Below are 13823 nucleotides of genomic sequence, written 5' to 3'. Positions count from 1 at the left end.
ATATCAATAACCTCAGATAAGCAGATGACACCAGCCTTATGGCAGAAAGTGAAGAAGAACTAAAGAGCCTCTTGATGAAAGTGAAAGAGGAATGAAAAAGTTGGCTTAAAACTCAACATTTAAAAAACTTATCCATACGTCACATCCACATATGAATGTGAGTTGGACTACAGAGAAAGCTGAGCACCAAAGAACTGATGCTTTTGAACTGTGGTGTTGAAGATGACTCTTGAGAGTCCCTTGGACTGCAAGATCAAACCTAATTTCCTAAAGGAAATTAGGAAGGACTGATGACGATGCTGAAGCTGAAGCTCCAAAACTTTGGCCACCTGATTCAAAGAACTGTCTCACTGGAAAAGACTGATGCTGGGCAAGACTGAAGGCAGGAGAAGGGGATGACAGAGGATGAGATGGTTGGATGGCATCACTGACTCGATGGACATGAGTTTGAACAAGCTCCAGGTATTGGTGATGGACAGGGAAGCCTGGAGTGCTGCAGCCCATGGGGTTGCAAAGAGTCGGACACGACTGAGCGACTGAACTCAACTGAACTTGTGGGCCTGAGCCCTTCACTTGTGGGGGCTGCACTGGCTCCTGGCAGTTAGTGGTAGAAGTGTTGTGAGGAGAGGAAATTTTAATGGTTGTGCCAAGTGCCCTGGTGGGGGTGCTGGTGGGGCTCCCCTCACCAAGATGTCAAGGACCATGAAGCAGGAGGCACTGCCTGTGCCCTGTGGACCTGGCGTAACTCTACGTTGCCTTCAGGGCCTGGAGCCTGCGAGGTGCATCTAGGACACTCCCAGGACAGTAAAGAGCTGGGAACCCAGGCAACACATGGAGCAGGGGCTCTGCTCAGGCGATGCTGGATTTGCAAGGAAGCTCTGGGACCAGGCAGGTATGGATGTGAGAGCTGGATCATAAATAAGGCTGAGCACCGAAGAATTGATGCTTTTGAACTATCGTGTTAGAGAAGACTCTTGAGAGTCCCTTGGACTGCAAGGAGATCCAACCAGTTAATCCTGAAAGAAATCAGTCCTGAATATTCACTGGAAGGACTGATGCTGAAGTTCCAATACTTTGGCCATCTGATGGGAAGAACTGACTCACTGGAAAAGACCTTGATGCTGGGAAAGGTTGAAGGCAGGAGGAGAAGGGGACCACAGAGGATGAGATGGTTGGATGGCATCACCAACTCGATGGACATGAGTGTGAGCAAGCTCTGGGAGTTGCTGATGGACAGGGAGGTCTGGTGTGCAACCAAGGGGTTGCAAAGAATTGGACATGACTGAGCAACTGAACTGAACTGAACTGGGACCAGGTAGCATGTGTCTGGGGTGAGGAGGGCAGGGGGTGGGGGCAACCAGTGGAATTAGACAGAACCAAGACGCCCTGTGGCCAGCAGATGGCCTGGCTGCTGATGGACCGTGCAGTGGCCTTCTCTCAGATTCAGGTCAGGACACTTGCTCACATTCTGTACTAAAATTCAAGGGCTGTTTAAAACACATATTAAAACACCCAATTATTAAGAAAAAAGGAAAAAACAGTAGAAAATGGGCAATAAGACACGAGCAGTTGCCCATCTGGTGGAGGGGATGCCAATGGGGAGGGTCACTGGTGAGAGAAACACAGGATGGCTGTGCTGTACACATGGACGCTGTCCACGTGGAGGGTCAAGGCACACCCAGGTCCCTTAGAACCTGGTACCAGGTAGCAGGACCCGGGGGCCACTGCTATGGGATGCTAGGGTGGGCGGGCGGGAGGGACACACTATCCAACCCTGGAAAGCTTCTCACTGCATCACCCTGTATATCTGGACCCTCCTCCAGCCCCAGCAAGTCTGCTCAGACTTGAACACAGGAGCAAGTCGCCTGTGTCCAGACACGACCAGAGGTCTTGAGGGGCTGGCTCTAGTGGCAGGTGAAGACCCTCCAAACACTTGCTGGCAGGACCAGCGGGTCTCAGGACCCTTCGGTCCCTTAAAAGGACCCAGAAAGCAGAGAGCTCTGCGGGCTTATCATTGGTCTTTGCCACGTTAAACTCTAAACTGAGAACAAGCTTAATGATTACAAGCAGGTCACGCAACCAGCAGCTCAGGAAAATGACAGACCTGTGTCCCCAGGAGCCACTGGAAGTCCAGGCTCAGGATGCAAATCCAATGGGAAATGCGTTTTCATGTTTCTAAAATCAACTTATGGGAGAAACCAAATTCTTAGAATCATAGTTTTCTGAGTTTTAGATTCTCCAAGAGGCATTGTTTTGTTGCCCTGACTCATCTGGAGCTCCGTGGAGAGTCTGTGGCACTATGGTCAGTGCTGGGGCCTGAGGTCGAGGCAGCCAGGCCCTGAGTTGGCTCAGTGCCCGCCCTCTCCACATCTGCCCCACTTGCGAGGTCAGAGCGTAGGCACAGCTCTGGAGAAGGCTCTGGGTGACCCCTGGGTTTACTTGACTGTTCAGAAGGCAGGCCTGAACAGGACAACAGAAGGGTGCAGTCCAACAAGAGGATGGGATGTGGCAGTGAGAGCTCTGCTATGCGGGTGCCATGGCAGAGGACTCAGGAACGACCTACGAGCAAATGCTTGGACCGGGGACCAAAGGGCAGGGGCGGGTGATGGCAAAAGAGCTGAGGGTCCCCTGGGGTGGGGGTGGGTCGGCTGGCCTCGAGGCCATCCTGCTCCTGTGGGGACTGGGTGGGACTGAATCCAGCTGGATTTCAAGGGAGGGCACACCCACCTGGGCTCCTTGATCTGTCCTGAGATGGGCGAGATGCCCCCAAGCCAAAGGCAGAGCCCCGGGGAAGGGGTGGTTCCCATGCCCCACCTCTGTATGATCTGAGAGCTGAGAACTATTTTATTTACAACACTGGAAATAGCACACTGGCTGTGTCCTAAACGAAGGACTGGAAGTTGCCCCACAGGGCAGCAGTGGCCACCGAGACCCTCAGTGTGGGGGCGCCCTGATCTCTGGGGCTTTCAGCCACAGATTTTCCAGCCACAGTGCGTCACCTCCGTCAGAAGAGGCCTCTGCTCAGGGGCTGCAGCCTGGTCCCCATGTGTTTGTTCAGCTCCTGGAGAACCTGCTTCTCCTTCTGGTACATCTGAAAGAAAGGGGTGGAAACCAGCTCTGGACTGGCCCAGAGGCCTGGCCTGCCCTGGCCCTGGGGCTCTCTCCCTGAGGCCCATGGCCTCCCACACAGCCCGAGGCGGGCAGCCCCAGGACAGAGGAGCTCCTGGTGTGAGCCTTGGAGCCAGCAGGGGCAGGGGGTGGGGGGCCGGGGCTGAGCTGGTGGTCTTGGGTATGAAGAGGAGGGGAGGGCCTATCTCGGGGTTAGAAGAAGGGGTCAGACTGGGTGACTTGCTTCAAAGCCTGGGAGTGGGTGTATGAGGACAGCCCCTCCTGGGGGGAAGGGTGGGCTGGTGGGAAACCGCCCTGGAGCGTCCCTGAGATGCTGCTGGAGCAGAGGGCAGCAGAGCGGAGGAGGGGGATGAGTGGGCTAGAGCAGGGTTAGGGGTGGGGGACAGAGCCAGGGTGTGGCCAGCGTGGACGCAGGAGCCTCGGAAGGCTGGGGAAGCCAACTGTACCAGGACCATTTTGTTAATTTTCAAAAAACGTTTTTCTATGCAGTTCAGAGAGCCTGTTTGATTATGTACATAATTTGAGTTAATAAAACGCAATTATGGTTCTATACCAACACAGACCTTTATAAACTGAGTAAATACTGGTAGTCTTTGAGGAAACAAACCACCACATGATAGGTCTGGATCAGACACTCTAATGTCCTAAATCCTGTTTCCTACTGACAAATATCATCACAATAACTCAATGAAGAGTTTAACTTTAAGTCATTTTGGGATTTCATGAAATTCACAGCAGCATCTCTCCTCGGACTTTTCAATAGTGAATGAATAAAGGAGTTACGAGCACTTAGGGAGCCCAGTATTTAAAACAAACACTGTTTCTTTTATAAAGTGGGCCCTATCAATTCCTCATTTGGCTGCATTTCTCCATTTGGTTTTCACACTGGACAGCAGGGGGCAGGTCGCACAGCCTGGTTTCTGGAGCCTGGGCTGCAATGCGTGCCCGTGTGTGCCGCAGACAGGGCAGGGCTCCTACCTTCTGCCATTCGGCCTCCGTGCTGTGTGTGAAGCCCAGCAGGTGACAGAGCCCGTGGGTGGCAGTCACCTGTCAGAACAATTAAGAATTTGCCTCAGAGGGTGGTCAGGATCAAGCCATGAGCTGGGGTGGTGGTAGTAGCGGCGGTAGTGGAGGAGGAGGAGGAAAAAGTCAGCGAGGGCAAGTGGATGCCCAGTGGGAGGTGAGGAAGCCTCCTCTGGGCCCAGGCAGGGCTGCAGGCAGGTGGTGAGGTCACAGGGGTGGGTCTGGTTAGCAGGAGTAGGTCAGGCCCCTGTAGTGGGGTGCGAAGATCAGGATCTCCTCTGGGGTGGGGGGAGCTGTGGAGACATGGAAAACCAGGGCAGGGAAAGGGGAGGTACCCAGCGTTGCCATGTAGGCGGGTGCCAGCTGGCAGGAGAGTGGGTTGGCCTGGCCTAGTGCCAGGGAACTGAGGATCCTAGGAGTGCAGGCTGGCTCTCCACTGTGGGTAAGAGACTTCTCAGAAGGTGTTGGGCAGTGGAGTGTCCACAGGTGACCCCAGCCCAGAGCCCCCAGGGGCACACAGACGCTAGTCACGGAGATCCTGGAGTTGAGACCGGTGCTAAGCAGTGCTGTCTACGCTGCGGTTCTTAACCACTTGCAGGGAGAAAGCACACCCTCCTCAGCAACCCTGACGCCTGAGCACAGGGAGTCTCGCTGGGAAGTTCCACTTCAAGTCTCGGAAGCACTAGGATTCCCCAATACTTTAGGGTGCGGACAAAGGGAGACACCTCCATTGAATCCATGGGGACACTGAAACACGACTGAGTCGGACACCGCTTTTCAGAACACTTCCGCCATCCTGCCATCCTTCATGGCATCAGGGGAGGAGACAGATCTGAAGGTGCTGGAGGCCGGAATCCCACCTGCTTCTAGCAGTTCAGTAAGAAGCTCCTTCAGCCTGTCTGAGCTGGCTAAATGGCAGCCAGCTCATCTCCAGAGGCAAAGCTAATAATCAGGCCACTCCCGGGGCTCCCTCCTCCCAGCATGCTTCCTGTCCCCTCCCCTCACCCAACACTGCCTCGGGGGCACAGACCCATACCCCAGGCTCTCCTCTCTGAGGTGTGGTGAGAGGGCACGGCCCCTGCCTGCGGGTTTCCGCCAGGAACCCTTGTCCTACACAAGGATTATGGTGTGGATGTCCATGTCACCTCCACAACCTCCTCTCATGGCCTGGATGAAGGACATGGGCCTCTGCTTTGCCCATAAGGATTTGTCATTTCAGCATCCCACTTACAGTCAGGATGTCATAGTAATCTTCATCTTCCTTGCACTGCTGGAAGATAAACTCCACGCCCAGGAAAATGTCTCCTAAATTATAGTCATCTGGAAAGTCGGGCTGGGGGATTTCACCTGCTTTCAGATTCTGAAAATGAGGAAACACACACTTGCAGAACATGACCTCAGAACACTAACTCGCCACAGGCCCACAGGTTTCTACCCTGAAAGACCCTGTGTTGCTACTTTCAAGGCAGACGAATCAGGACTGTGGCAGGGACACTACACACTGACTTAAGATGTTCCCACACTGTCAAAATAATTATTTCCATTTCTTTCATCCTTCCTAATGCACAACCACTCAGCTCCAAAACATCTATGGAGCTAAATCACCTCACTGATACAAGTTTACATTTCTGTTCTTCCCAGTTTTGATACTGATCACATGTTCCCACATAAAGACCAGTCCATTCAGCTGAGCGCTGTTCACACTAAGTCAGTCAAATATTTTTATTTCTTTTTATGGAAAATAAATGGACACTTTAATGTATTTTTATATTACACGTTGAACACTTAATTCTCTTTCCTTTTTCAATTTATTTCCTTAGGTGTGATCCTAGTGGATTAAACAGTTATCAAGACTTACTTCAGGTAAACTGCCAGACTGCTTTCCAAAAGGGCTGCCCCAATTTATGTGGCCACTAACAATGCAGGAAGTCTGGAATGAATCATTCACATAACATAGGTAATAACCTGATGCCTGTGTTAGTTGCTCAGTCGTGTCCAGCTCTTTTTGACCTCATGGACTGTAGCCTGCCAGGCTCCTCTGTCCATGGGATTCTCCAGGCAAGAATACTGGAGGGTTGCTGTACCTTCCCTCCTCCAGGGGATCTTCCCGACCCAGGGATGGAACCCTGGTCTCCTGCATAGCAGGCAGGATTTTTTTACCGTTTGAGCCACAGGGAAATCCTCATAACCTGATAGACAGCACATATTTGTTTAAAATATTTGCCCAAGTCTGTCCTTTTATTTTCAGAGTTATTCAAAATTTTCAACCCGTACATATCCATTATTGAATCACACTTAAAACTGCAGAAGCGCTTTCTCTTTAATTCACTGTTACGAGGAGGGCGGGGATCACCCTCCCTCCTTCAGCAATAAGCTCTGATCAGTAGCGACGGTCACATCTTACTCTCTACTTCCGTGTGTATTTGAAATTTTCGGAGCAACACTGACAATCCTGTCTGTGGTGTAATTAACGGAATTCACAGCGGAAGGTAGGCCGGACGAGAACAGGAGGGCAGCCTTTACCTCGTGAAACGGGAAGGACAGCACGTCGGTCGGGGTGTCTTGCTCTCGGTAGATCCTGTTCATCTGCTGAATCTTCCGGTTGTCGACGCAGACAACCCCCAGGTCGAAGGCCCGCACGCCCAGGGCCCCGCGCACCGCCTGCAGCCTCTGGCGCAGTAGCGCGCGCCGCAGGGGCACCGCCCGCTGCAGATTGCGCAGCGCCAGGCTCATCTCGACTTCGGGCCGATGAATCGTAAAGCCCGCGGAAGTTCTGTAGCAACGCACGCGCACGCACGGACACGTCACCCCGTTCGGTGGAATTCGTTGAAAACTGTCATGGAACGTGCGCTTTACCGAGAGGAAGACGCAGCACGGGGGGCCTGGACAGACGGTGGAGTGCGACGCTCCGGACGGCCGGTGACACACACTAGAAAACGGGCGAGAGGGGAGGGCCCAGCGGTGTAAGGGTGCACGGCAGGCCCAGCGCGCGCCGCCCCATTTTGGGGAAGAGGCGCTTACTGAGCAGAAGCGGGCGGATGGGGGTGTGGACGCCGCGCCCCGGAAGCCGCTCCGCCGCCGCCCGGCCGGAGAGCGGAACCCGCGCGCGGCCGGGCCCGGGCGGTGCTGGGCGGCGCGGGACCGACCGGAAGTGGGTCCGCGGTGTTTTGTGTTCGCGGGCCGCGGGCAGCACTGGCCTAGGCGGCCACGGGCCCTGCGTGCCTCTCTAGCCCGAAGGACGGTGGGCGGCCATGTCCCTGAGCTAGACGGTGAGCACGGCGCGAGGCCCTGGAGGGCGGAGGCCGCCCTCTTCGCCGCCGCCGCGGCCGTGTTGCTAATCGAGCGGGGCTGGGGGAACACGGAGGGCGCGCGGCCAGGGGCGCGGGGATGGGACATGGCGGGTCCTGGGGCGCAGGGAGGGGGAGGCACACGGCCGGCAGGACTCGGGGGGTGGGTGCGCGGCGGGCGCCGAGCCCACCCATTGGTCCGCCCGAGATTTGGGTTGCGCTGCACCCGCGATCTGGCGGGGCTGCCTGTCTTTCAAGAGCACTGTGTACTTCGAGCTAGATCCTGGGGGTAGTCGCCACTGTGTTAAAACGCAAATTATTTCCTTGTTTGGAAAAAGTATTTGGTGCCCTGGTTACTGGGAGAAAAAATTAGATGGGAGGAAACATTGAAAACACTAACTTTTTAGCAGTGTTACATTTTAATTCTCTGGCTGTGGAGATTGAAAGACGTCAGAAACTCCTGTCTTGGAAAGTGCAACTGGCATATACTTTCTTATTGCTATTTTAGGTTTTCCATAAATTTACCAATTCAGTAAGATGTTTTAATTTTTTTTTTTTTAAGTCTTAAAGGATCATGCTTTAAACCCCCATAAGTGAAGTAAAGTCGCTCAGTCGTGTCCAACTCCATGGACTGTAGTCTACCAGGCTCCTCCCATGGGATTTTCCAGGCAAGAGTACTGGAGTGGGTTGCCATTTCCTTCTTCAGAGGATCTCCCTCACCCAGGGGTCAAACCCTGGTCTCCCACGTTGTAGGCAGACGCTTAACTGTCTGAGCCAAACCCCCATAACAAAGTAATTTATTTGTACCGTCTTCTACTCTGCACTCCCTCCAATAAGGCAGGGTACCACCATTTGTCTCTCAGAAAATAAGAATTAGTCCTTTGCTTTGCCTGGCGTGTGATTAAAAATTCTAATTTGGTGCCTTCCAGCACCGCATAGTTGTGATTGTCTGAATTTTTGTTTTTCAGCTTATTGTGGAGATAGGGGGGAGCTCCCTAGTTGAACAGACCATTTGAGGAAGAGGACTACTTTTCTACACGTAGTATTTATTGCCTTCTAGTAACTGGCTCAGAAGATGAATCCAACTAATCCTTTCGGTGGGCAGCAGACTGGTGTTTTTCCAACATCTTCCAGTAGTTCCACAGGAACATTTCAAGCTAAGCCACAATTTCGGTTTGGTGAGCCCTCTCTTTTTGGACAAAGCAATACGTTATCTGGGAAAAGCTCAGGATTTTCACAGGTGTCCAGTTTTCCATCATCTTCTGGACAAAGTCATTCTTCAGTGCAAGCATTAGGATTCTCTCAAACCACAAATGTTGGACTCTTTTCTGGACTTGAACACAGTCCAGCCTTTGTGGCTGCCTCTGGGCCTTCGAGTTCACGTGTGCCTGGAAATCCTGGATTCAGTTTTAAGTCCCCCAACCTTGGAGCATTCCCAAGTACTTCTACTTTTGCCCCAGAAACTGGAGAAAAAGCAAGCTCTCTCTTTGGGAAAACAGAATTTGGCTTTAAACCTCTGGAAAATTCAGTGTTCAGACCAATATTGGGGGCTGAATCTGAGCCAGAGAAAACTAAGAGCCAAGTTACTTCTGGATTTTTTACATTTTCCAACCCAATCAGTAGTGGACCTGGGGGACTGGCCCCATTTCCTTTTTCTCAGGTGACAAGTAGTTCAGCCACCAATTCAAATTTTACCTTTTCAAAACCAGGCAACAATAATTCATCATCTGCCTTTACCCCTGCTTTGCCAAATCAGAATGTGGAGGAAGAGAAAAGAGGCCCCAAATCACTGTTTGGAACTTCTAGTAGTACCTTCACCGCCTTCCCCATGTCTTCAGGATCCTTGGGTGAACCCTTCCCAGTTGGCAAAACAGGTGTCAGACAAGGATGTGAAGAAGCTGTTTCCCCAATGGAGCCACTTCCCAGCCTCATGAAAGGACTGAAAAGAAAGGAGGACCAGGATCGGTCCCCAAGGAGGCATGGTCACGATGCAGCTGAAGACTTGGACCCTCTGTCAAGGGGTGATCATCCTCCAGATAAACGACCTGTTCGGTTGAATCGACCCCGAGGAGGCACTTTGTTTGGGCGGACAATACAGGATGTCTTCAAAAGCAATAAAGAAGTGGGTCGTCTGGGCAGCAAGGAATCTAAAAAGGAAACTGGCTGTGTCGAGTCTGGGGAAAATGACCACTTGGTCATCCCAGGAGGCAGTCAGTCTGTCCCGGTGCCTTCCCGGCTTCCAGGTGTGAATAAAGAGGAAGAAACTGAAAGCAGAGATAAAAAAGAAGGTACGTTCTAGAAAGTACAAAATACAGTCTATCCTGCTGGCAGGTTCTTGGTAAATTTCCCCGAGTGTTAGCTTAAATCTCCTAGTTAACCCCCTGCAAACATTAGGGATCCTAATATATAGGATCCTGGAGCAGGTCTCAACAGCCATAAAAATTTTCTTTGCTCTTTGCTAGTTGATGCCCTAGTAATTGGAAAACTTTGCATCTGATACATTTTTCTGACTGTTCACTGATCCCCTAGATTCTCTAAGAGGAACTCCTGGCCGTCAGAGTAAGAGGAGTGAGAGCACAGACAGTCTTGGGGGCTTGTCTCCTGCTGAAGTCACAGCGATCCAGTGCAAGAACATCCCTGACTATCTCAATAACAGAACCACGCTGGAGAACCACTTTGGCAAAATTGCTAAAGTGCAGCGCATATATACCAGGCGCAGCAAAAAGCTTGCAGTGGTGTATTTTTTTGATCATGTGAGTACTCCAACAATGTAGTTCATGTGCGTGAGAAAAAAAAATAGGCTTTAAAGTGGCAAAGGTAGAGTGAACTTTGTCACTTTAAAACTTAATTTTAAAAATCTATCAGTTACTTGTTAGAATTTAGAAAAGTACTCTAATGTCTTAATTTGGAGAAACTGGAATAGCACTATTTTTATCATAAATTAGATTTATTTGTGAAAAACTTGCGGTTCCAACTGAATGCAGTGTTCTAGAAATTTTAGGTGAGTGATTCCCATGAAGTCAGATTTTTCTGAAACACGTGGGAATGTCTTATAACCACACAGCATTTTTTCAAAATTGTTTTCTTGTTTTGTTTTTGACTTTATTTTATTTGCTGATAATACATGATCTGGAAAAGGCGATGGCACCCCACTCCAGTACTCTTGCCTGGAAAATCCCATGGACGGAGGAGCCTGGTGGGCTGCAGTCCATGGAGTCGCAAAGAGTCGGACACGACTGAGCGACTTCACTTTCACTTTTCACTTTTATGCATTGGAGAAGGAAATGACAGCCCACTCCAGTGTTCTTGCCTGGAGAATCCCAGGGACGGGGGAGCCTGGTGGGCTGCCAGGGGGTCTATGGGGTCACACAGAGTCGGACACGACTGAAGCGACTTAGCAGCAGCAGTACGTGATCACCATAAACATTCAGAACAGTACAGGAAAGGTAGAATTCTTGTAATCCCATCTTCCAGAGAGCACCGCCGTTAATTGTGCCTATGCCTCGACTTTAATATGTGTTTAGGTACATACACCCATAACGTATTGGTTGTAGGGTATATGCTTACGTGAGCTGCTCACAGTATGTAGCTTTATATCTTTTGTTATTTTCTTCTGAATATTCTTGGGAAAATTATATTCTATAGATATTTAGAAAGCATGTTTTCATTCTTTTTTAAATGATGAAGGTGTTACCTGTCAACATAGAGGAAAAACCCAGAAAGTCCTATGGCATGGGACACAAAATCAGCCCTAGTTCTATCCTCTAAGATACCACCCATGAATATTTTGGATAACGTCTTTGTAAATATATAGTCACATTGTTTTTACAGAAATGACATTGCACTACATACCCTGTTTGGTAACCTCTTATGTGGTCATTTTTAGTAGCTTCTGAAATCAGCGAACAGTCTAGATTAGAATGAGGTCGTTAAGAGCTACATGACGTTCTATCCTATTTACCTACTTGGCCAACTTTCTGTTTATGGACATTTCTGTGCATTTATTTTTGATTATATCCTTTGTTTAAGTTCCTGAGAGTAGAAGTTCTGTGCCCAGATATGCACAGTTTTAGGGCTTTTGCTGTTTATTCCTTTCTACTGATTTTTTTTTTCAATTCAGCAGCATTAAATGTTCTCACAAATGTTGTACAACCATCACATTATCTAGTTCCCGAACTTTATAATCCTCCCAAACAGAAGCTCTGTAACCACTAAGCAATAACTCCTCATTCCTTCCTTCCTCCAGCCCTTGGTGACCTCACATCTACTTTCTAACTCTATGAATTCATCTGTCCTAGGTATTTCATATGAGTGGAATCGTACGGTATTTATCCTCTTGTGTCTGGCTTATTGCATAATGTCTTCAGGGTTCATTCATGTGGTTGTATTTCTTTCCTTTATTCCAGGTATGGTTGTCCCACCTTTCGTTTATCTGTCCCCCTGTCCACGGACCATTTGGGTCTTGTGAATAATGCTGCTGTGAAGCCAGCGCAGGTTTCTATTCAGGACCCTGCTTTCACTCCTGTTGGGTGTGTACTTGGGAGTGGAATTGCCAGGTCATACAGCAGCCCTCATTTTTTTAAGATTATTTCTGTCTGTTGCAATGTCTTTTTTTTTCTAGCTGAACCTTAAAAAATATTTGTATAGAAAATATATAAATTGTCATTGTAAGCAGTTCATTGATCTGTAGAAAGTTGAGGTCCACTCATCACCCCTTTCTCTCCAATTAGAGCCAGCACAATTATCTAGTGTGGTGTATGTTTTCCTAGACATTTGCATAGGTATATTTATAGGTGTGCTAACATACAGTTGGTTTTGTGTATGTATGTTTTATGACAAATTGTACCCCGTGTGTGTCAGTCTACAGGTTTCCTTTGTGTTTCAGTATTACTTGGCCATCTTTCCATTGTTCTTCAGAAAATCATACGGTGACAATTATCAAACGCCAATAGGGCCAAGTTTATGGATTCTGTCACAGTAGAGTCATTAATTTCGATAAGGAGAAGCGCAGATACATGCTATAAGACAGGTAAGGGAGATGAAGACCGTGGCTGCCATGGCCGGAGGCAGGCGATGTGGTCAAAACGCATAGCTGTAGAGGTGTAACTCTGTTGAACAGAATTCCACTAATGCACGTGCAGGCTTGATCTCGTTTCCTTGGTCTCCTGATGCCATCATTCTTTGTGTTGTGGACTGTTTTCCAGGCATCTGCAGCCCTGGCCAGGAAGAAAGGGAAAGATTTGCATAAAGATATGACCATCTTCTGGCACAAGAAAAAATTAAGTGAGTTTTCAGTTGTTCTCTGCACAGTCTCTCCTGCTTTGTGCAAGGCCTTGGAGTGCTGAGTGTGAGCCTGATCCCCAGTGTGGGGTGAAGTGGGGGTGGGGCTGTCTTACTTTCTTGGGCTCCTTCCTAACAACATACTGCCACAATTATAACTTTCCCAAGAGGAAGCCCCCAAGTTGAGTGACTTGTGGTGTCATTAACTCTGTCCCGACTTTTGCGTCCTCAGGTCCCAACAAGAAGCCCTTCTCCCTCAAGGAGAAGCAGCCAGGTGATGGGGAAGCTGGCCCGGGCACCGAGGACCCGCCCTTTCAGCACTCCCCGCTCGGCAAGCCTGGGGTGAGGACTGCGACTGGTGGCCTCCTGAGTAAAAGGTGTGGCTGGTCCTTCCAAATGCCACTGTTCTAATAGGGCAAGTGGATTCTTGGGCTTCTCCTGTCACTGACCTTGAGGGACTTTGTAGCTGTCGTGAGATATCGTGGAAGGGAAGCGGGTGATCGGTGACACCTGGATGGGGGCTGAGGGATGCGGAGAGGACCTGGGGGGCGGGGGCGGGGGCTGCCCTGGGCCCCCCTCTCCCTCAGCCTTGTGGCCCGCGCACTTGCTGTCATGCCATCTGTGTGATGTATATGTGTACAGACAATCGCTTTTCTCCTTAAGATGTATAATTGGCTGCACACCATGTTCCTAATCGCCACTTGCAGCCATGGCTGTAACTGCACAGCCCTGTGCAGAGTCTCAGGCCCGATCTAGCACAGTGTGCACTTCAGAGACCTCCGCGTCTCTGTGTGGAACCTGCGTTCCCAGAGGCTCCTCCCTCCTTCCCCTTGGCTTGGAGACTCCTGTGTGGCCTCCGCCTCCCGTTTCACAGCAGGCCAGCTTCTGTTTAATCCTGCTTCCCGTATTTTGGCCAGTGGATAGTTTTCCTCACATTTTGCAGTTAACAGTGTAACTGTTGCTGATTTGCTTTTGTTTTTTCCTCTTTTTACATCCTCTTTGACATTCAAATTCCCAGAATGTTGAAAACCAGCTAGAAAATGAGGAAGCTCACAGAATGCCCTGTTCTTTTCAGTACGTCCTTCTACTGAAGGGAAGCTGTGT

General features: G+C 50.0%; 2 protein-coding genes across 4 annotated transcripts in view; one reads left to right on the top strand and one right to left on the bottom strand.

Moving 5' to 3' along the window:
- Window positions 1-2826: 2826 nt before the first annotated feature.
- On the bottom strand, window positions 2827-6892 carry YBEY (ybeY metalloendoribonuclease). 2 transcript variants are annotated; one of them, XM_070796425.1, is made up of 4 exons: window positions 6676-6892; window positions 5384-5512; window positions 4108-4176; window positions 2827-3091 (listed from the first exon to the last, which is right to left on the bottom strand). In XM_070796425.1, the coding sequence occupies exons 1-4, from the start codon at window positions 6883-6885 to the stop codon at window positions 3005-3007; spliced, it is 495 nt and encodes a 164-aa protein (XP_070652526.1). In that variant the 5' UTR covers window positions 6886-6892; the 3' UTR covers window positions 2827-3004. The 2 variants fall into 2 exon arrangements, with proteins under 2 accessions (XP_070652526.1, XP_070652532.1); XM_070796431.1 differs by lacking the exon at window positions 4108-4176.
- A 42-nt stretch (window positions 6893-6934) lies between these two features.
- Window positions 6935-13823, top strand: part of MCM3AP (minichromosome maintenance complex component 3 associated protein) — a 42286-nt gene continuing 35397 nt past the window's right edge. Inside the window, exons 1-5 of one of the 2 annotated variants that reach the window (XM_019963710.2) lie at window positions 6935-7071; window positions 8408-9727; window positions 9969-10192; window positions 12644-12722; window positions 12952-13096. In XM_019963710.2, the coding sequence (XP_019819269.2) occupies window positions 8515-9727; window positions 9969-10192; window positions 12644-12722; window positions 12952-13096 (1661 nt within the window). In that variant the 5' untranslated portion in view covers window positions 6935-7071; window positions 8408-8514. Of the gene's footprint in view, window positions 7072-7280; window positions 7422-8407; window positions 9728-9968; window positions 10193-12643; window positions 12723-12951; window positions 13097-13823 lie in introns of those variants that run through there. The other variant, XM_019963703.2, reaches the window with a different exon arrangement.

The sequence above is a fragment of the Bos indicus genome, chromosome 1 (assembly GCF_029378745.1).
Source record: "Bos indicus isolate NIAB-ARS_2022 breed Sahiwal x Tharparkar chromosome 1, NIAB-ARS_B.indTharparkar_mat_pri_1.0, whole genome shotgun sequence".
NCBI classification, from domain to species: domain Eukaryota; kingdom Metazoa; phylum Chordata; class Mammalia; order Artiodactyla; family Bovidae; genus Bos; species Bos indicus.
Note: the sequence above shows the minus strand (reverse complement) of the source record. Positions and strands in the feature narration are given on the sequence as shown.